Source organism: Vidua chalybeata, chromosome 6, assembly GCF_026979565.1.
Source record: "Vidua chalybeata isolate OUT-0048 chromosome 6, bVidCha1 merged haplotype, whole genome shotgun sequence".
Taxonomy (NCBI): domain Eukaryota; kingdom Metazoa; phylum Chordata; class Aves; order Passeriformes; family Viduidae; genus Vidua; species Vidua chalybeata.
Window position 1 is genome coordinate 38,753,222 of NC_071535.1, and position 20,600 is coordinate 38,773,821.

The 20,600-nt window shown below is 52.8% G+C and overlaps 1 protein-coding gene across 4 annotated transcripts in view; it reads left to right on the forward strand.

Annotated features, from left to right (window-relative positions):
• DGKZ (diacylglycerol kinase zeta) overlaps window positions 1-18,512 on the forward strand; it is a 46,507-nt gene extending 27,995 nt beyond the window's left edge. For 2 of the 4 annotated variants that reach the window (XM_053945679.1, XM_053945678.1), the window contains exons 13-32: window positions 76-189; window positions 581-721; window positions 1,242-1,320; window positions 1,605-1,660; window positions 2,700-2,762; window positions 3,009-3,082; window positions 3,194-3,305; window positions 3,620-3,819; window positions 4,116-4,216; window positions 4,341-4,420; window positions 5,507-5,551; window positions 5,817-5,886; window positions 10,191-10,231; window positions 10,816-11,006; window positions 11,485-11,516; window positions 12,269-12,309; window positions 12,678-12,798; window positions 13,327-13,363; window positions 13,644-13,743; window positions 16,100-18,512. In XM_053945679.1, coding sequence (XP_053801654.1) covers window positions 76-189; window positions 581-721; window positions 1,242-1,320; window positions 1,605-1,660; window positions 2,700-2,762; window positions 3,009-3,082; window positions 3,194-3,305; window positions 3,620-3,819; window positions 4,116-4,216; window positions 4,341-4,420; window positions 5,507-5,551; window positions 5,817-5,886; window positions 10,191-10,231; window positions 10,816-11,006; window positions 11,485-11,516; window positions 12,269-12,309; window positions 12,678-12,798; window positions 13,327-13,363; window positions 13,644-13,743; window positions 16,100-16,216 — 1,815 coding nt within the window. In that variant the 3' untranslated portion in view covers window positions 16,217-18,512. Of the gene's footprint in view, window positions 1-75; window positions 190-580; window positions 722-1,241; window positions 1,321-1,604; window positions 1,661-2,699; window positions 2,763-3,008; window positions 3,083-3,193; window positions 3,306-3,619; window positions 3,820-4,115; window positions 4,217-4,340; window positions 4,421-5,506; window positions 5,552-5,816; window positions 5,887-10,190; window positions 10,232-10,815; window positions 11,007-11,484; window positions 11,517-11,605; window positions 12,245-12,268; window positions 12,310-12,677; window positions 12,799-13,326; window positions 13,364-13,643; window positions 13,744-16,099 lie in introns of those variants that run through there. The other 2 variants (XM_053945680.1, XM_053945681.1) reach the window with 2 other exon arrangements.
• Window positions 18,513-20,600: the final 2,088 nt, after the last annotated feature.

Here is a 20,600-nt window from a genome sequence, read left to right on the forward strand (position 1 = left end):
GCTCCAAGTCACCTCTGCCTACCTGCTGGTCCCTGAGATAACTAATGGTTTCTTTGCACTCTCTTGCTTGAGCAGGTGGGCTGGATACTCTCCATTCTGGACCAGTTACGCATCAACCCACCTCCTCCTGTGGCTATCCTACCTTTGGGGACAGGGAATGACTTGGCCAGAACACTGAACTGGGGTGGGGTGAGTGATGGGCACAAGAACCCACTGCTGACAAAGCAGGACTGAGTGCTTCAATCCTTGTTTCACACACATGGTTGGAGATTTGCATGGGCTCGTGTTTCAGCTTCCTGTAAATATAGACCAACAATAAGTGTAATTGGGATCTTGCTGTTCTTCTGACATTTGAATAGTTCTGCATTAAATTATACAAAAGCAATTGTCTTTTCAAATTTTGGAAATTTTTTTAAAGGAGGATGTATTGTTTTAAATTTCAAGTCCCATTTTGTTGTGCATTTGAGTAGAGTTGATCTCTTCTACATCTTTTACTCTGAGATGCCTTACCAAAGCCTGCTGTCTGGGGTATCTCTGTGGGAGGCAGGCATGAGACTCATGAAGTCCTTCTCTTCCCCAGGGTTACACAGATGAGCCTCTGTCCAAGATCCTATCACACGTAGAAGATGGGAACATAGTGCAGCTCGATCGCTGGAACCTCCATGTGGAGCCAAACCCTGACACAAGCCCTGAGGAAAAGGATGAGGCAGCTGCTGACAAGGTGAGACACCTCTCCATGTCTGTTCCCTGTGCTAGAGGTCTGCATTCTCTCTTCTGCCACTGGCTTAGGCAGTCCCAGCACCTGGGGCTAACATTCTTGGGTTGGTGTTTCCCTCTCATTTCTCCAATTCCACCATTCTGTTCATGGCTCTGAGCCACAGCACTCATAGCAAGAGTGTATGTAGAGTTCATAACTAAATGCCTACCAAAGGTTTTTAACCACAACTTGCAACAGGTATAAGCCCAGTCTTCTGTGAGACTGTTTTCTTTAACAGAAACATGGTTGATTGCAGAAACCTCAGAGAGCAGAGTGTGTCCTCTTGGACCATTTCTCTTACCCCTAGGAACCAGGAACTAATCCGTCATCTCAGGCTGGTGACCTCTGTATTTTCCTAGGGAAAAGACAGGCAGGGTCCCTCAGCCTCATGAGCACCGCAGTGGTGGCTCTGCTGTAACCTGACCTCATCTGTGCCATGGGCACATGCTGGCAGCCTCATTCTTATTCCTCCTTTCCATTTCAGCTCCCTTTGGATGTCTTTAATAACTACTTCAGCCTTGGCTTTGACGCACGGGTGACACTGGAGTTCCACGAATCCCGAGGTACAGGGTGGTGGCAGGACTTGGTCAGGGTCTGTGGGATGGGCCTGTTCTTGTTTGTGGGTTCCTCAGGAAAGTGAATAAGAAAATTGCTTCAAGGACAGAGCTGGAGGTGAAACATGAGCAGCGAGTCCAGGCTGCAGAGGGGGAAGAGGGGTGCTGCACAGGAAAAAAGCTGGGGGCAGACCCAGCTGAGGCTGGCTGGAGAGCTGTGTCGGAGGAGAACTGGCAAATGAAATATTTCCATGTGTAGGCCAGTGACCTGGACTTTTTTCTCCTTTCCCTAGAGGCCAACCCAGAGAAGTTCAACAGCCGGTTTCGGAATAAAATGTTCTATGCTGGGGTGAGTGTGTGGGGGATTTCTGAGCCTGCCGTCATAGTACCCTTAATGTCAACTGCAGCACAGTCATGGACCTGCCTCCTGTCTGCACCCTAAACTCACTTATTTAAGCTACATGGACCTTCACATGCACCCAAGCTAAGCCCCCAGCCCTAAGCTGGAAAGTTGCTGGAGAAATGCTGCAGCACTGGGAGTCACAGCTCTCCTTTGGCTGTGAGTGCTGCTGGCAGTACAACTTGCTCCGTGGCCTGCAGTACAGTTGCTGTATTGATCTCCTGCCACTATTGTTCTTGATCTCAAACTCACGGGTGGTCACCCAGGCAGAACCTCCCTGGAGCTGTGGGAAGACAGACTGTCCCTCCTGCAGAGGAAAAGGAAGCTTTTCCATAGTCTGCACACTACTTTGGTCTTTTATTATATACCTTGGACCAGTTACGGCTTCCTGGCTAATCACACCAGCCTCCTGTGTCTCACCTCTAGAGCTTTGTGTCTCAGTATCATCTTTGTTCCTCTGTCTTCCCATCCTCAATATACGTTCTAGCCATGTGTCTGGTGAGTGGTATTTGAGCAGTACTAAAGCCTGAGTGCTGCTCTGTGCCATCTCACATCTGTCCTGCTTGTGTCTCTTTTGCTGTCTGCACAGTTAAACCCAAAGGGTTTAACATGCTGTGCCTCCTGGAATCTCTAGATGGGGTCACTTCAGCTGTTTTGTGGTACTTTATTACAGCTTGAGACTGAATTTGTCTCTTGTTACTTGATTCTCACTGGAGGAGACTCATCTTGCCAGCTCTCAGGACTGGGCTGGCAAGGGAATACTAGAGCATGTTACTGAAGGTGCTTCAAGGTTTTTGGTAGGCAAAATAGCAAGAGGAATGGATTAGGTTGTTTTGGAGGAGAAGAGGACTTCTGACGGTGGATCAGGTTTGAGCAGCTGAGGTCTGTGGCAGGTCAATGGCAGGCTGAGTTGCAGGTCAGTGGCAGACTTCCTGGCTGCCCATTCTGGTGAACACCTGGGCACTAACTCTGTCTCTTACCTTGGCAGACGGCCTTCTCCGACTTCCTCACTGGGAGCTCCAAAGACTTGGCGAAGCACGTCAGGCTGGTTGTGAGTGTGCTGGGGTGCTCTGTTCCAGGGAGGGGGTGAGCTGTGGGGGTGTGAGGAATGTTCTTTGGTACACTGAGTATCTCAGGGTTGGGGAGCAGATGGGGAGCTTCCTGGGAGCATCAGTTTCCCCTGACTTGGAGAACATTCACTGTAGGGAGCAGAGGAGGGAGGCCATTTCTTCCTAAGTGGGTAGGATGGACCAGGCTCCCCCTTACAGCAGCCTGAATACCCCTGTGTTGTCTCTAGTGTGATGGGACAGACCTGACCTCCAAGATTCAGGACCTGAAGCCCCAGTGCCTGGTCTTCCTTAACATCCCAAGGTGAGTACACCCAGGACCTGTCTTCATATGCTGGGCTTTTCACACCTGTGCTGTAGATCCCTGCCTGGGTTTGGGGTGTCAGTCCAGGCATTTCTTGTTGTCCTTTCACAGGTACTGTGCAGGCACCATGCCCTGGGGCAACCCTGGGGAGCACCATGACTTCGAGCCCCAGCGCCATGATGATGGCTGCATTGAAGTTATTGGCTTCACCATGACGTCGCTGGTGAGTCAGTGCTGTTGCCAGTTGTAGGTAGCAACCAGGCGAGTGAATGGTCCCACTGACCAGGTGTCAGCCAGCCCACAGCTCCACAGGTCCTCTCTGGAGGAGTTGTGGTGCTGACCTGTATGACAGTGTCTGCTCTCTAAGATTTAGGTGAGGTGCTGCTGTCATGCCCTGGTCTCTGTGAGTCCCTTCTCACTGAAATCAAACCCGAGACCCTCAGAACTTGGTTTGCTTGTAACATCCAGATGACAATGGATGTTCCCCTCATCCACATCTCAGTCCATGTTCTGCTCTCACTCTGGACCCTTTCACAGGCTGCCTTGCAAGTCGGTGGCCATGGGGAGCGGCTCTGTCAGTGCCGGCAGGTGGTTCTCACCACATCGAAGGCCATCCCCATGCAGGTAGATGGAGAGCCCTGCAAGCTGGCAGCTTCCTGCATCCACATCTCTCTGCGCAACCAAGCCAACATGGTGCAGAAGACCAAGCGGCGCAACTCCATGCCTCTGCTCAATGAGTAGGTTCCTCAGATTGATCTGCCACCTCTTCTCCAAGGAAGGATGGTTGGCAGGGAAAGGGACGGGACTGATCCGTGACTGACAGAGGCATTTCAGTCCTTTCTTGGATAAGGTCTGGGAAGGGATCAGGTCACAGAAGTAAGGCCAGACCCTGATGCTGGAGAAGCTGCTGGTGCCAAGCTCCCCACCCCAGTCTATACAATACTCTTGCCTGTTTTGGAGGGATTAGGGGAATAAGGAGAAAGCACGGTGTCACTTTCTGATATCTTCCTTTTTTCTTGCCCCCTGCAAACAGCCAGCAGCCAGTGCCTGAGCGGCTGCGGATCCGGGTGAGCCGAATCAGCATGCGTGACTATGAGGCACTGAACTATGACAAGGAAAAGCTCAAGGAAGCCTGTGAGTGACCAGGGGGTGGGACCTGCAGTCCCCAAGTCTGGCAAAGCCTGTAGCTGAACTGTGTGAGGTGTTGGGAATGTGGCATGGGCTGCTCCCTGAGTTGAGCCTGTGCCCTGTCCTGCAGCTGTGCCACTGGGGATCATCGTGGTTCCAGGAGACAGTGACCTGGAGTTGTGCCGGACCCAGATTGAGAAACTGCAGGAGGTGAGTCTGCATGAAAAGTGATCATAGCTGAATACTGAGGATGAAGGGACTCAGGGAAAGGATTTCTAAGCCACCTTGACCTGCACGCACCACCACACACACTCTTGCTTTGGGTCATGCTAAGAGGTCATGGTTTGCCTTTACCATGTGTTGGAGGCAGGGTCCCAAACTGGATGCGTTGCTGCTTCCTGCTGTCTGGCAGCTTCTTTTTCAGCATTACTCTTCTGACTGTTCTCCAAGCCCAAAAAGTGATGCTGAAAAACTACAGGGTGGTATAAAAAGCCAGCGCACATCCTGTGGGGCCCTATAACCATTCAACCATCCACAGGCTCTGGGTTTCCTGTCACAGCTCTGCCTTCTCCAGGTGCCTGGATTAGGTTTATACCCCTCCCAGTCTTTTCATTTGCAAGCACTAATTTTGTGTCCTTGCCAATGTACTAGCACGTGTCTGTGACCTGTACACAGACTGTATTACTCTTGCTCCTGGTGAACAATGCCTTCTAAGCCCATAGTGTGGTTCCTGGTGCTGCACTGCTCAATCTAATTGTTGCACAGAAGATTGAAGGGACCTTTCTTAGTCTGCTGTTAGCTGGCTCTTGTGCCTGTGGGAATCCCATCCAGTGTATTTGTAGAGTCCCTCAGAGCTGGGTTGCAGAGCTGCTTGCCTGGGCTGCCACACTGGCATCTGCCTCTTGCTGTGCCTGCTGTGTATGCGTGTCCCCTGCCCACTTTGTGCCCAGGCACTGGTGAGGACACACAGGCAGGCACAAGGCTAGCAGCTCCTGGGTTCACAGGGTAATGCTGTCCTGCTGTGTCAGTGTGGTAGATGGATGCCCCTGCAATCTCCTGCACCTTTAAAACTATGCGGTGTGGCTGGTGTTTCCTGGTCACCTCATACTTTACCTCTTCTCACTCCTTGGGCAAGCTCTGTGCTCCGATCTTAAAGCCAGGCAAGGACCAGGTACCTTGGCCAGACAGTGTGTAAAGCCAGATATGGCAGCACATCAAGCAACTCCAATGGGATGAGAGAGGGACTGGGGGGCTGCCCAGACACAGGCTGTAACAAGACACCTTGCCTTTCTGCAGGATTTCCCTGCACAGCCCTCTGCTTTAGAGCGCCTGCTCTTTCAGGTGTGTATGGCCTCTCTCTGTCCTCTGGGCCCATCTGTCATGTCCACTCTGCCAGTCTCATGGGCTCATCTTGTGACACTGCTCTACAGTCAGCTCCAGTCTGTCCCACGGTGCTCCCTGTTGCAGTGTGCTGTGCCTGTGTTCAATTTCATCCAAGTGGCTGTGGTCCTCTATGTCTGCATGGACCTCCCGAAGCAGGAGCAATGCTCTGAAGAGAGATGCAGAGGCCATAAGCTACATCTTTATCCTCTCTTTTATTATGCAGGAGGGAGATGGAGCCAAGCCGAAGACACTGTCATTCCAGAAGCTGTCACCCAAGTGGTGCTTTCTGGACTGTGAGTATCACCCTCCCCTAGGAGCGTTGACTGGGTTTGATGATGTGCTAGCAAGGTCCTCTGGTCTGCCAGCTCAGTGAAGGTAGGGGATGGAGATCCATATGGCTGCAAAGATCCAAGGGTTGTCAATGCCTTAGAAACCACAGAAGCACCTGAGAATTAGGGCATAGGGCTTACAGCTCCTATGCCCAAAAAAGTGAAGGAATCAGTAGCCCAACTGAAGTGCATTGACCAATGCATGCAGTGTGGGCTACAAACAGGAGGAGCCAAAAGATATGGCAGAGCAAGAAAACTATGACATAGTTGCCATCACAGAGACATGGTGGGACAAGTCACACAACTGGGATGCTGCAATGGATGGCTCTAAACTCTTCAGAGGGGACAGGCAAGGAAGAAGACCAAGCTGATCTCTTCCTGTGTCGAGGTGACCTGCTCAGTGGATGAGTGAAAAGCTGTGGATGTTGTCCACCAGCACTTCAGTAAAATGTTTGACACTGTTTCCCACAGCATTCTTCTGGGGAAACTGGCTGCTCATGGCTCACCTGAGTTCACTGTTCACTGGACAGAAAACCAGTTGGATGGCCGGGCCCAGAGAATGGTGGTGCCTGGAGTTACATCCAGCTGATAGCCGGTCACCAGGGCTCAGTACCGGGCCTGGTCCTGTTTATTGTCCTTCTCAGTCTGGATGAGATCAAGCACACCTCAGTCACTCGCAGACAAGTTGAGTGGGAGTGTTGATCTGCTGGAGGGCAGGAAGGCTCTGCAGAGGGATCTGGACAGGCTGGATCATGGGCCAAGGCTGATTGCATGAGGTTGAAAAAGTAAATGTCCTGTCCTTGGGTCACAACCACCCCATGCAGTGCTGCAGGCTGGAGGAAGAGGGGCTGGAAAGCTGCCCAGCAGAAAAGGACCTGGAGGTACTTGTCAACAGCAGCTGAACATGATTCAATGTGTGTGTGTCTGTCAGGATCCGATTACTAAGGTTCTTAGGAACGCGCCTGCCCAAATTAAGGTGCAAATGAGACCATATGTCAGTGACAATAGTATGGGTTTTATTTGACAGTAAATATGAGAGAGAGAGAGAGAAACAAATAGAAAATAGGTGGGAGGGACAGAATAAGGAAAGACAGAGTAACAGGGACAGAATAAGGAAAGTATCACCACTCCATAGATCCCAATGATGCTCCATTGATCCTCCCCAGCTGGTCTTCTTGGTGGTGAAGGTCCCCCCGAAAAGAATAGAATCTGATGGGTTGATATACGCTCAGGCCAGGTAGGAAAATCCAAGCACCTCCCTGGGGTAGGGGGCGAGTTTGCCATTGTCTCTTCCACATTTGTGGCATTACGTGCAGTCCTGTGGTGCGAGGCCTCAGGAATGACTACAGGTGCACCTCGGGAGGCCTTTGATGGATTAGTGCACCCCCTCAGCTGCCCCTCACATGGATGTCCTATGGATGTGGCCTTCCCAGGGTTGGGGGTTCCATAGCCAGTTTGTGCAAGGGAGGATGGGTTCACAGCCCGTAAGCAGAGGTTACAACACATCAAAACTTTTTCCCCCCACCTCAGTTGGGGGGGGGAAATTGTGCAAACCTGCTTCTAGCAAATTTGTCTGTGGGCTACGGCCTCTCCCACCCCAAAGCAAGCCAAAGATGATTCTTAGCATGACTGCTGGGTTTGGCTCACATTCTTGTCCTTGTTTACTTGCTTGTATCAGGTGATTAAAGAATGGGTTTCCCTTTATTTAATTTCAGAAGTTTGACTTGCAGTCCAAAGTCCCGGTCAGGTATCTTCAGGGAGGCTTCTTTGCTTGTAGCTTCTTCATACAGTTTTTATGTAGTTATAATGAGTAAAACTTTATACCATTGTTTGAGTCATGAACTGTTTCAGTCTCTGACAGTGTCCAGGTAGCCAAGAAGGCCAATGGCCTCCTGGCCTGGATCAAGAAAAGTGTAGCCAGCAGGACCAGGGCAGTGATTGTCTCCCTGTACTCAGCCCTGGTGAGGCCACACCAGGAATCCTGCATCCAGCTTTGGGCCCCTCACTGCAAGAAAGACATTGAGGTACTGGAGCATGTCCAGAGAAGGGCAATGGAGCTGGTGAAGGGTCTGGAGCACAAATCTTAGGGGGTGTAGCTGAGGAAGCTGGGGTTGGTTAGCCTGGAGAAAAGGAGGCTGAGGGGAGATCTTATCACTCTCTATCTCTTATCTCTAACTTGGAAGAAGGTTGTGTCAAATTGTGTCTCTTCTCCCAAGTAACAAGCAAGAGGATGAAGGGAAATGAATGACCTCAAGTTGCATCAGGGAGGCTTTTTTTCCCACTGAAAGGGGGATCAAGCATTGGAACAGGCTGCCCAGGGAAGTGGATGAGTTCCCATCCCTAAAGATACTTAAAAGATGTGTAGATGTGGCACTTAGGGATGTGGTTTAGTGGTGGACTTGGCAGGGTTGGTTTAATGGTTGGACTCAAACGACCTTAAGGGTCTTTTCCAACCTAAGCAACTTTTTTCGATCATTCTGTGATTCTATGAATTTGGGGGGTGAGAGAACAGACATTCAGTGACAAGCAACAGGGAACCATGAGGCTTGGGACTCACGGATGTTTGGGTCTTTGGGGATGAGCACAGCAGTGCTTTCCCCCAGGCTGCGTGTCTGACCCGGAGTGGAGCAAGGGGTGTCTGTGGTTCTCTTGCCCCTGGAGCTGAAGGCAAGTTGGTGGCGTGCGTTTGTCACTGCGGGACTGCTGGGGATGCTCTCCTGTGTTGTGCAGGTAGGGGGCCCCCCTGCTCCAGCATGCTTGGGCTCACCATGAGCATGGCAATGTTATGGGAGAGCAGCCTCCCTGCTGGGCTCCAGTTGCTGCTTCTCCGCTGCCTGAAAGTAGCTTTCTCTTCTCCCTTTGCCTTCTCTGACCAAGAACCTCCCTCTGTACCTGGAAGCTGGCTGAGTGAAATGCCCATTGGTAGCATTTCATCTCTCTGATATCCCAGCAAGCAGCGTGTGGACCACAGCAGAGCACAGCCATGGGTTGCAAAGCGGGCCTGGGAAGCCTCGTGCTAGGCAGAGAGGGTGCAACTTCTCCCTTCAAGGTTCCAGCCCTGTGTATGGTGTTGCTGGTGCTGCTGCTCCCAGGTGTCACTACCAGGATTGCTGTACCAGGGCCGCTTTCCCTTCTCCTGCCAGTCCCCAGCAGCAGGTTCTGGGCTCAGGAAGATGTGTTAGGAAAGAGACTAGAGTCTCATTCAATACAGCACAGGTTCATTCAGGTAGCTGAATTACAGGCCTTGACCAGTAGCTCCCTGGATGCAAATATCCAGGATAAACATGGCTCCTTCACTCCTCTCACCTGCTCTAGCACATCCCCACTCTGTTTGCAGAGAGAATTCCTTGGGTCTGCGAGGATCCCACTGCAGCAACCTCTCCTGGACTGGCACCAGCAGCCTGTCAGGATATTAGGGAAATGCTGCCCTGCATAGGAATCCAGCTGTCCTGGCACGGTGCTCTTACCTGTCCTGGTCTCCCTTGGTGATGCCCTAAATCCGTAACCCCTCCCTGCTCCCCTGGGGGTGGTGGCTGTGTGTGTCTGGCTCCAGTATAGCCACTTGCTCTGTTGGAGCTCCTCTCTCTGTGGTGATCTCTTCTCTAAGGAAGAGGGATGCACTCAGAAAGGCTGGAGGCTGATTTGAAGCTCTCCTGCCATCCTAGGAGACATGGACTTGGATCTACAGCTGGCGGTGGCATGCTCTGTTGTGCCTGGCAGTGACATGCTCTGAGTGGCCTCATGAAGGTCCTTAGTCAAGTCAGCAGGAGGCTGAGCCCTCTCTTCTCCCAGCCTCCTATAGTGCCCCCATTTCTAAGCACTGTTCAACAGGGTGCATCGTGTTAATCACAGTAGTTCCTCACCTGGTATAAGTGAATGCTGAGATGTGCACTGCATAGCCCTGAGCTTCATCTGCTTGGGATAATGCTGGAGCATCTGAAAGCCTTCAGACAGGCCATGATAGTTGTGTTCTTGCCTTACCTGTGGCTCCCTGCCAGGAGTCATTGAGGAGGAGGTAGTAAGCAAAGGCATGTTTCATGGGGACATGGTGGTGTGTAGGCCTAAGGGGCTGACTATAGGGTGAAGACACCAGCAGATGCATGAAGGGAAGTGGTGTGCTCCTGGTCAGGGGCTGCTGTTTGCTTTGCTGTACCCTCTGTGCGAGCCATGAAGTGGCTGGATAGCTCACTGTCACTCATGTTGGGAAGAGGCCATCTCCTTGTCTTGCACCAAGGATCAGCCCATCTCGTTCTGTTCCTGTCTTACAGCAACCACGGCCGATCGGTTCTACAGGATAGACCGCGCACAGGTGAGTGCAGCCTCATCCTGCACCGTCATCTCCTGGGAAGGTGCTTGGGTGTCCCACCTGCATGCAGACCAACAGGCAGGCATAGCCTTAAGGCCACACAGGTCTCATACCACTGCCCTGGCCTTTGGCATCCCCCAAAGGGATGGCATGACAAGCCTGGCCCAGGTCCAGGCTCAGCACCTCCAGGTTTCTAGAGAAAAGGGAAGAAGCCTGGGTGGTAGCACAGAACCTTGGGTTGAAAGCTGCCTGCAGGGCTCTCCGGTGCAGTGGGTAAGGAATAGCAAACATAGGAAGACTGGCCAGGGGACCCGCCAGCTGGGATCATCTTCACCAGTATTAGATACTTTCCCTAATGATCTGGGGAGGGGGACGTGAAGATAAGGTTTACAAGGTTGCTAAGGCAGCAGGAGATAGGAAGCCTGAAAAGACCAAGGCAATGCAAAGGCACAGGACTGTTCAAGCCACTGTTGCTCTGCTGTGCAAATGGGTGGGCCACAAACCCACCCACTGGGATATGAGGGGATGTAGTTTTGCAGAAGTAGGTCTTGCTTCTGAGGAAGCATGTCCTGACTTGTGTCTTTCAGGAGCACCTCAACTATGTGACAGAGATCTCTCAGGATGAGCTCTATGTGCTGGACCCAGAGCTAGTGGTCACTCAGACTGTAAGCACTTCTCCTGCCATGCCTGACCTCGTGGACTCATCTGCCACATCCCCTGGACAGCATTTTGCATTTCCTTCCTGTTCTTCCTCTCCACCCTCCTCTCCTGCCCCCAGGTGAGTCTGAAATGGGGGTGCTGGGCCTCAGGAAGAATGGGCAGTGATGGGAGAGCTAGGGTTGGCTTCATAGCATTCATCCCTGGGCCAGATTACAGGGGAGCTCCCTGGAAGTAAGCAGGAATTCAGTGTTGAGTAAGACCAAGGGATGAGATGCCACCCTGTTTTCCCTGTTCCTCTCCCAGTGCTGCCCTAAGTAATGGGGCATCACCAGGTGGTGATGCCATGGGGTCAAGCTCCAGCACCTGGCCCATGGGGGAGAGAACAAGGGTGTCTTTCAGCCAAACTAAGGCCAGCGATGAGTATGGATGAACAATGGTGCCAGGAGCAGCAGTAGAAATGGGTGTGGAGATGGGGAAGAGCCCAGATCAGGGAAGAACGAGTGCCACAGGCAGGTTTCTCCGTCCCTCTAATGGTGGCATGCCCATTAGGGCCAGGACTGGCAGGGTTAGTTACACTTTCTCTTCTTCCCTTCCAGCGCTGAGCCTGAGCGCTGCCTCCCACATAAAGGTGAGTGGAGTCCTATCCCTGGTCATACCCCCTCTCAGGTTGCACTCTTGTTTTCCTGCCATGGGTTTTTTTGCCTATCCTTTCCCTAGTGAGCAGGGAGGAGCCCTGTTCTTCCATGTGTTCTGAAACATGGAGCCCTGCGGGCATGTGACCCAGAGGTGAGCACAAGAGACCTGACAATGATTTGTGGAGTGGCCCAGCCAGGCGCCTTCCCGGCTCTAACATGCGGGAAATGATGTGGCAAGGGGTTAATCCCCCACCTGCAGAGCTGAGTGTTGTGGACTGGGTTGGGAGGCTGTCTCTGCCTCTCCCTGGGGAGGTGGGAGCTCTAGATCAGGGGCCTCACCAAGCTGAACAAATGGAAAGAGTTTCCTGAAGCTTGATTGGAGCCTGGAGGTGTGAGTGAGTCATTGGTGAGAGGCATCTTGGCTGCTGGCTGATGCTCAGGAGACCTGCTCCCCATTTTCATCACAAGTTATCCTGCCCAAGGGCAGAGACTATTCCCCCTGCACCTCCCTAGGGCTGAGATCTGGCTGCACCCCTAGCTACATGGTGTCTCTTTCCTTTCCCTGGCTTGTTCCTTGCATTACTGAAGATGGAGAAGCCATGTAAATGCAGTCTGACCAAGGGGTTAATCCCTGGAGGAGCTTGTGCTCCTGCTCCACACCTCTGGTGCCCAGCTCTTGTCTCCAGGATTAGATAAGCAGTGTTCCAGATTGACTTTTCTGACCCTGACATGTCTCTCTTTGCAGATGACCTGATAGAAGCTGCCAAGAATGGCAACTTCAGCAAGGTAGGTGCTCTAGCAGCCTGCTGCAATGAGCAGCCAAGGCTGGCTCCTGGGCTGGTGTGCCCCTGGGCTAAGGGAATCCCTGCCAGCCATGCTCCCCAATTGCTCTGGAGCAGCACTGTCAAGGGCCTTCCTTCAGGAGTGGTGGCTAGAAACCCAGGCAGGCTTCTGGCAAGGAGCCCTGGTTCATCTCCTGGGATACACGAAGGGAAGGGAGGGGAAGGGAAGGGACTTGGTAACATGGCTGAGCTGGACAAAGCTCCTCACCAGCACCAAGTATCCACACAACCTGTCAGACACTCCAAGCACATAATGCTGGGGCTTAAAGCTGGAAAATGCAACTCATCCTGAGCATTCTGACAATCCTGTAGTTCCAAGAGCTGCACCGAGCTGGAAGAGACCTGATGGTGCGAGATTCCTCGGGCCAGACCGTCCTCCACCATGCTGTCAAATCAGGAAGCAAGGACATCGTCAAATACATCATTGAGAATGGTGAGCTGGAGTCAGAGTGCCACTCTTAGCAAAGGAGCCTGGCAGCCAAAAAAAATTAACCCTCTGCTCAGAGGGAGTGCTCCTGGGCTTAAATCCCTTCCCTCTGGGTTTGCTATGTCATCCTTTGTGTATGGGCTTTTCCTGGCATCTGTCTGCCAGTACTGGGGTGTCCTCATGGCTATTGCTGCATCCTGGCAGGGATCAGTATGTCTCTGGGAAACATTTCTCAGTGTCTTGCTTCTGCCTTCAGGGCAGCTGACCTGTTGTTTTTGGCAGTTCCCACTGAAATACAGACAGCTTTATTTTTATTTAGATATTTCTCTGTAGTGAGTCCACAACCAGTTCTTCTTTCCTGGGATCATCTGGACTCAGATGCCGTTGCTGACCTGAGTTTTCTGGAGCTAGGATTTTTGCAGGCAGCATGAAAATAGCAGCATCTGGAATGATGCAGACTGTGACCAGGGAGTAGGCAGGTCTGTCTCTGTCCCAGAGCCGTGTCTCACTCACCTGCACTCTTTCTTTCCACAGCTCCATCAGAAATCCTTGATGCCACAGAGGAGGAGAAGTAAGTCACTGCCTGACTTGCATTACCTATTGGCCAGACCCTCTGTGAAGTGACCAGTTATAGGGGCACTTCAGCTGCCTTTGTTTTAATTGCCAGCCATGATTCCCAGTCAATTTTGGAAAGACTGCCCCTGAGTAGCACCCCGTCCTCTGCCTGGACAAACACACAACTTACAATCAGCTCCTACTGCCGCTGAATTGCTGTCCCTTGCTGCCACCTGCATGTGCTGATTGTCCCTGTTCAGGGGGACATCTCACATCTCCTGCTTTCTCCTCCTCAGCGGTGAAACCAGCTTGCACCAGGCTGCAGCCTTACGCCAGCGCACTATCTGCCACTACATCGTGGAGGCTGGGGCCTCGCTCATGAAGACAGACCTGCAGGTGACAGTGGGAATGGTGGCAGTGGGACTTTCTGGGGCGACCAGAGGGCTGGCAAGGAGCAGAACCAGTAGGAGAGCAGAGCAGGGGTGCCTTGGGTGAGGTGTTTGCCAGTCAGAGAGGAGCTGACATGGAGTAACCATGCTTGCCCAGTAGAGCCCAGCTACAGAGGGGTTAAATCCCTCTTCTCCTGGTGCTTCTCTCCCTGTTGTTTTATTAAATTAGAAGCAAGGGGCTGGAATGTCTCATCCCTGTCTCCCCCTTCCCACTCTCAGGGGTCAGAGCAAGGACATTCTCCCTGAAAGCTCCCTCCCAGCTGCAGGACTCCCCCGCTCTCCCCCACTGGCAGTCATGATGGGGGATCTGGGAGCTCCTCTTGTCGGGTGAAGCTGGCCTGCGGGGAGCAGGAGCAAGCAGTGGCAGCACTTCCTCTTACATGCTGAGTTAATTGAGCTGTGCCTTAGTGTCAGGGAATTGTGCCAGCCCTGGCAGAAGAGATGAAAAAGGGGAGGGCTTGGGGCCATATTTTGGTACAGGAGGTTCCCAGGGTTGGCATATGGCAGAGAGGATGTGGTCAGATATCTCTGGTGGAGGCTTGTAGTGATGGGCTGTAGCAGAGGTGATGTAGAACAAGTAAAGAAGATGCAATCTGTGGGTCTGGGACACCCGTTAGGAGTCCAGTTGAGGGGTGCTGGTGATGGTGGAGCTTGGGGTTCAGTTTAAACAATGTACATTCCTATTAGGCAGTTGCCAGGAGAATGCAGTACAGATAATCTCTGGCTCCCCATCTCTCTTCCTTGATCCTGTCTAAGGCTTAGGCCTTGCACAGTGCCCAGAGTGGGGCTGGCCTGAATGGAGACTCAGCTGGCAGAGGCAGAGGCATGGCTCCTCTCTGTCCCCAGCCTCCTCATTTGCCTGAAGGAGAGGGACAGCCCCCAGTCTGCCAGCACAAAAGGGAGCTTTGCTCAGGCATGCGGCTGCCCCAGGGAATGGGTTTGCACGTGCCTGTGCAAAAGCATGTCACATGTCGGGTTTGTGGCTGCCTGGGGACCCCGCTGTGCTGCTGCACTGACCTCTCAGGGGCTCCGGGTCACAGCCTGCCTGCACATGCAGGATCCACCTCCTTAGAAACCCCAGCGGCAGATCTGTAGCATGGGTTTGGATCAGACTGATCCCACTCCCTGCAGTGGTGAGGGAGGCTGAGCCTTATCAGTTGGAGTGCCTCAGCCAGCCGGGCAGGGAGGCCCTGGCAGCTCCGGTTTCAGGCTGCAGTCAGTCAGTGATGTAGAGGGGCTTCTGCAAGGGAACAGGAAAGAAGCTTAATTCCTCCTCTGTTAAATGAGTGATTGCATTCAGGGGATGTGGGGAGGAGGCCATCAGGGAGAGCCAACACCAAAGCACAGAGTGGTCCCCGTCCTCTGATGGTGTGGCTGCTGGGCGTTTTGTGCAGGACCACGAGGGTGCCCAGTCATGGGGTGCACATCCCAAGGAGATTTCTTGCTGCATGATACCTCTCTGCAGCCACACACAGATGGGTTTTGTGCACAGCCACATCCAGGCCCAGTGGATATGCATGTCTGACCATTGTTCCTGATGGAGAAATATAGCTGTGGGCTGCTCTGGAGGCCCCAGCACACTGCTGCAGCTGCCTGTGCCCTGCTGTGCACCAGGGGATGAGCCAGGCAGAATGGGTATCCCTTCCAGGGCTGGTTTTCAATGGCAATGGCAGAGCCAGGTTTCTGTGGCCTTTCTCAGTGGCACAGCAGAGCCTGAGCACTTGGGAGAGGTGGAGCAAGGAGGAGGGGGAGGGAAAGGGGAGAGGAGACAGAACTGGGAGCTGTTAACAGATTTGCTTTTTATGGAGTGCGGGAGTTCATTAGTGGACACAACCCAGATGGCTGCAATAAGCTGGTGAAATGTGATCCTCCTCCGAGAGCTGGAGTGCTAGCCAGGCTGTGAGAGGGAAGGGGGGTTGGTATGCTTGGGCATTCCCCAGACATACCCCTCATTCCTCACCCTTTCCCGCCTGCCTCCCCAGCACAGGGGAAGAGCAGGTCAGGGCGACCAGCCTTTGTCTCTTCTTGGGTGACTTGTGTTGCCCAGGGTCAGTCATGTCCTAGCCCATGCCTGGAGCTGATGGCTGTTCAGGGGACAGCTCCCAGGTGTGCAGTAGTCAGGCTTCTCAGGAGCACAGTTTGATCCCATAGTGAGCAAATGGGCACTTGGCTTCCACCTGACTTGGGATTTGGCTGCAGGCTCTGCTGGACCCAGCCACATGGGGAAATGGGGGCACCTTTGGGTGCCAAAGTAGCATTTGGACAGCGTTCGGCGCTCTTGACTTCTTGCCTCCCCTGTGCAGGGAGACACCCCAAAGCACCGTGCTGAGAAAGCCAATGACCCTGACTTAGCTGCCTACCTCGAGAACCGACAGCACTACCAGATGATCCAGCGGGAGGACCAGGAGACAGCTGTGTAGTGCTTGGCGTGCCTTAGCCTGAGCCAGCTCATGCAGGATGAGAAGAGTACAATGCCAACTGGCAGAGCTGTATCTGGCCCAACCCTCCCCAGATGCCAGCCTGGTCCCTGGAGATGGATACAGAAGAGCTCTGCCCCAGGCTGGGCTGGAACTCTGTTTATGAGGACAGTGGATATTTCAGACTTGAAGCCTGATTCTTTGTGTGTCCACCCCTCCACCTCTCATTCACCATGTTCCCTGCCCTAGGTGGGCTCTATCCCCAACTATGCTGGAGCAGGTCAGGATGAAGCCCCCAGTCACCCTTGTTCATGGGAGCAATGTCAGTGCCCCCTCCACAGGCTCCTACCTATAATCCTTGTGGGATATCATTGCTCAGCCCCTCTCTCTGCTGACAGTGCCCCTCTTTTAGGTGCTTGGCTAAGTTTGTATCCTGTTCCTCCTCCTGTCTGGCACAGCTGTGGGAGGCACAGGCTGCATGGACAGAGTACAGAGGCTATGAGTCACAGACTGTTCCAAAGGAAGCACCACAACTTACTGGCCCTGCCTTCTTCTCCCTCCTGGGGCTGCACCAGGTCTCTGTGTTGCCCTACCCAGAGCCTTCTGCAGCAGAAGGGAAGTCACTTGTGCATCTAGCCTTTCCTCAGAGCATCTGGGTCTGGTGCAGCTGGAAGTAGGGCAGCAGGTGCTCTCCTGATAGGCCTTTAGTGCTCAATCAGCAGTCTGACTCGGGGCTGGGATGCCATGGAGGAAGGCTACCAAACCCTCCCACCACGCTGCTCTCCTCAGGGCTGGGTGGAACAGTTTGCACATCCACTCTGCTGAGCGTCTCTTTGTGAGCCCACTGCAGGATGGTGGAGAGCTGCACTCAACTGGTGCAGTGTCAGCAGTGACACCTGTTATATTTCCCAAATGCTGACTTAGATTCAGCTGCCCTCCTTGCTTCAGTTTCCCCTCCAATGCTAGACTTTGCATGGGGCTGGACAGGCAGTGCTGGGGTCAGTGCTGCTCTCAGGGATCCCCTCCTCTCCCCCAACCTGGCAACATGCATCCTCTTAGGCTGACTCCTGCTATTCCCCAGACTGGGCATGGGGCTTTGCAGGAAGCTCACCCAGCTGAGACACAACCCACTTGGGCCAGACCATGAACTCACCCTCTCCAGCTTTAGTAGAAAGAGGGATTTGGATTCCCAGGAACCATCAGGGCTCCTAGCCCTGAGTCATGCCTGCAGTGCGATGGAATTTCACCGTCTGCCTGCCATGGGGCGTGAGGCACCACAATCCATCTCCCCTGTTGATGCTGTGAGCACTTGATGCCAAGACATCAAGCCAGGCCTGCTGCAGAGCATCAAGCCAGGTTTTTGCAGAACTGAGTCTCTGAGACCAGGAGGTGCCCACAGAGGAGGAAAGCTGATGGCTCTGAGCCTAGCAGACCTGCTTGGCACTTTTGGGTGGGCAGTGGTTGTGAAGGGGTTGCTGTTCACCTCTTGGCTCTAGGAGAGGATACTACTGCTGCCTTGTGTGGTCTGTGCAGTCCCTCTGCACTCACATGCAGCTGTGCCCACTGGGTAGTGCTGGGTGGCACCGTTTGAATCCCTCCTACTACCAAGAAAAGGGTATGAGGATACTGTAGGGAACCAGAATACCCTTCAGTCTTTTTGCCCAGGGGCAGGGTTTCCTTGAAGGATGGGGGATGCTGTACTAGGGAACAGAGGCGCAGGGCAGTGCAGGGTGCCCAGGGACCAGTGTCAGTATTGGCAAATAATAATGATAGTGTACTAATGCATTGACATCTAGGACACTCTGGAAGTGCCTGGAGTTCTCATCAGCACTGCTGGCAGGCCACTGACAGACAAGGCACTGTCATCTTCTCAGAGGTCCATACCACTGCTGCCCCATATGGGATGCCCAACTTGGCCCAGAGGCATTTAAAGCCTCAGTTTTCCCCTTTCTCCCTTATAGTTTTTGTACAGGTAGTTGAGAGACACACTGTCCCTCCCCCTGCCTGGTCCCTCTGTGCACCTGTGAGCTGAGTTGCTGTGCAATTCCAAGCCTGCTTATATTTTGGTGAAGAAGGAGGAGGTGTTGGTTACCCTGCCCCCTGAGGGCAGGGGTTCTGTGCAATACCTGGGTCTGTGTTTCTTAGACACTGTTGTAGGATTGTATTTTTGTAACTATGTGAGGGTGCTGGCTCCAGCCGGCCCAGGGCCTAGCACAAGCTTGTGTTCCCATTGCTTTTCAACTTTGACTGTTTGGATGTTGTTGTTTCTTGCCATTGAAATAAAGAAATTTGTGTTTTAGTTCCTGTCTCCTGCTGCATCCGCAAGATTGCAGTGGGCACCGCACAATGGATGCACTGCATGGCACAAACAAGGTTGGATCCCAAGGCCTCTGCTCCTGTCCAAACTTGGGGGTATTTTTGGGAGTTCCCTGCTGGCCAATGTCCTTGTTCACTTCCTAGCACAGCATCCTTCTGAGACTGTTGCTAGATACAGGGTCTTTGTCCTGAGGGACCTTCTCCATTCTGCGTCATAATGCTCAGTGTAATGTGGGAAAGGGAGAAAGTGCACTGCCTTCCCAAGTGATCCAGAAGGCCTTGGAAGCATGAGTCAGCAGCCTGCTATTCCTCCTTGGGGCAAAGGCAGCAGCCCCAGCAGCTGCCACAGCTGACAGTGGATACTAGAGCAGCATCCAGCCTCCAGTTTCAAAACATTTGTTAGCCTTTTTTTGTGGTGAGCTGTCCCCAGCCATGCTGCTCTGTGGGAGATAAGCTTGCCAGGGGCTCTTCCTTTTAATTTCCAGCTTCAGCAGGGAGTCTTGGGCTTCTGCCTCCAGTGCTGAGCACTGAACAGGCATTATCTCTGCCACTCTGGTGGAAGGACCACTCTCTCATTACAAAAGCAGAGGATTAGGGACACTTCTGCTTCCAGCCTCAGACTCATAAGGATGACTGTGGCCAACACACTTCTATCCTGTTGGAGTTTTCTTTGAAAAAGGAGGTGATTGCAGTGGCCGATGGCATGCTGGTGATGAGGAGCTATATTCAGACTCGTATTTCTAGGAGCAGTTTGGCAGCCTGCCTAGTGCTCCTGCCAGCCCTTCTCTGCCCAGAGAAACAGCCTCCTTCCCTGGCTGCTTTGTCCCTTCCACCCTCACTGTGCCTCCCTTTCATGGTCTTCAAACTTCAGCTCCTGCCCAGAGCTAACAGTGAGGATCTGTAGCAGGTGTAAGGCACACCAAATTGTCCTGGCCTCCCCAGGGACCAGCTGTACGTGCAACTGGGAGGAGGGGGCCACTCTGATTCAGTGCCCAGACCCCGGCATGCTGGCGCTTGGCCCACATCTCAGCAGGGAGGCTGTCAGTAACCATGGCAATTGGAGTCTTCCAGCCGCCCCAGTGTCAAATAGACAGTGGGGAAGAAAAGCAGTCCCGCTATGTGATCACTCTGATAAGGAGTGTTGGAAGAGGGGCAGTGTACCTTTGGGGCAGAGTCCTGCCTTTCTCTCCTCTCTTTTCTCTCCATCCCCTCTTTCTCCTTTTCAGTCAGGTGCTGGAGGTTCCGAGGTCTGTCTGCCCTTCTGTGGGATAGAAGCACACCTGGGGTGTAGACACCAGGTGCATGTGTGCAGGCTGGAGAAAGCAATGCAAGCCCAGCTGCATTGCTGAGCTGAGGTGACAGCAGTTGGCCCTGTTAATGATTACCTGGCACACACCTCAACAAGGATAAGGTCATTCATCTCCCATGCATGGCTGTGTCCCTGCACTGACACTGCAGCAATATTCACTACCAGTTCCCCAAGGACCAGGCTTTGACCAGAGATGGAAAACGCAGAGCTCACATGCCGTGAATTAGCTTGTGACATTTTTAGAGGTAAAAAGCTCAAATTAACCAATTGCAGGGAAATGCACCTGGGTTGGTCATGCTCCCTCTTTTTTCCTCCTTTCCTCAGTATGAGGCCTCTTTCTGCAATCACGGACTTTTGCTGCTTATTTGAGCTGGGGAAGGAGCCATTTCCCCCATGTCCCTCAGAAAGAGCCCAAAGGGACCAAGCACAGCCACTGCTGAGAGTGATGTGCACCAATGCTGAAGAGAAGCAGCAGTGCTTGCTCCACACCTAGTTCTTGAACAGTTCTATAGGCCCTGGTTTGCTCATCACAGTCTTGTGATTCAGATGTGCAAACCTGATGTACACCTAGGTCCTTCTCCTTTTTTACATTGAAGTTTGTTTCAGCAGCTTTCTTCAGCTTGAGTTTAAAGGCCAAACAATGGAGGGAGGTTACTGGCTTTGCTACCTGCCCAGCTCTCAGGATCCATTTCTGCATCCTGTGCTCAAACATACAGCCTGGCATCTCCAGATCCCTCACCACACAGAGCAGTACCTGTTGCT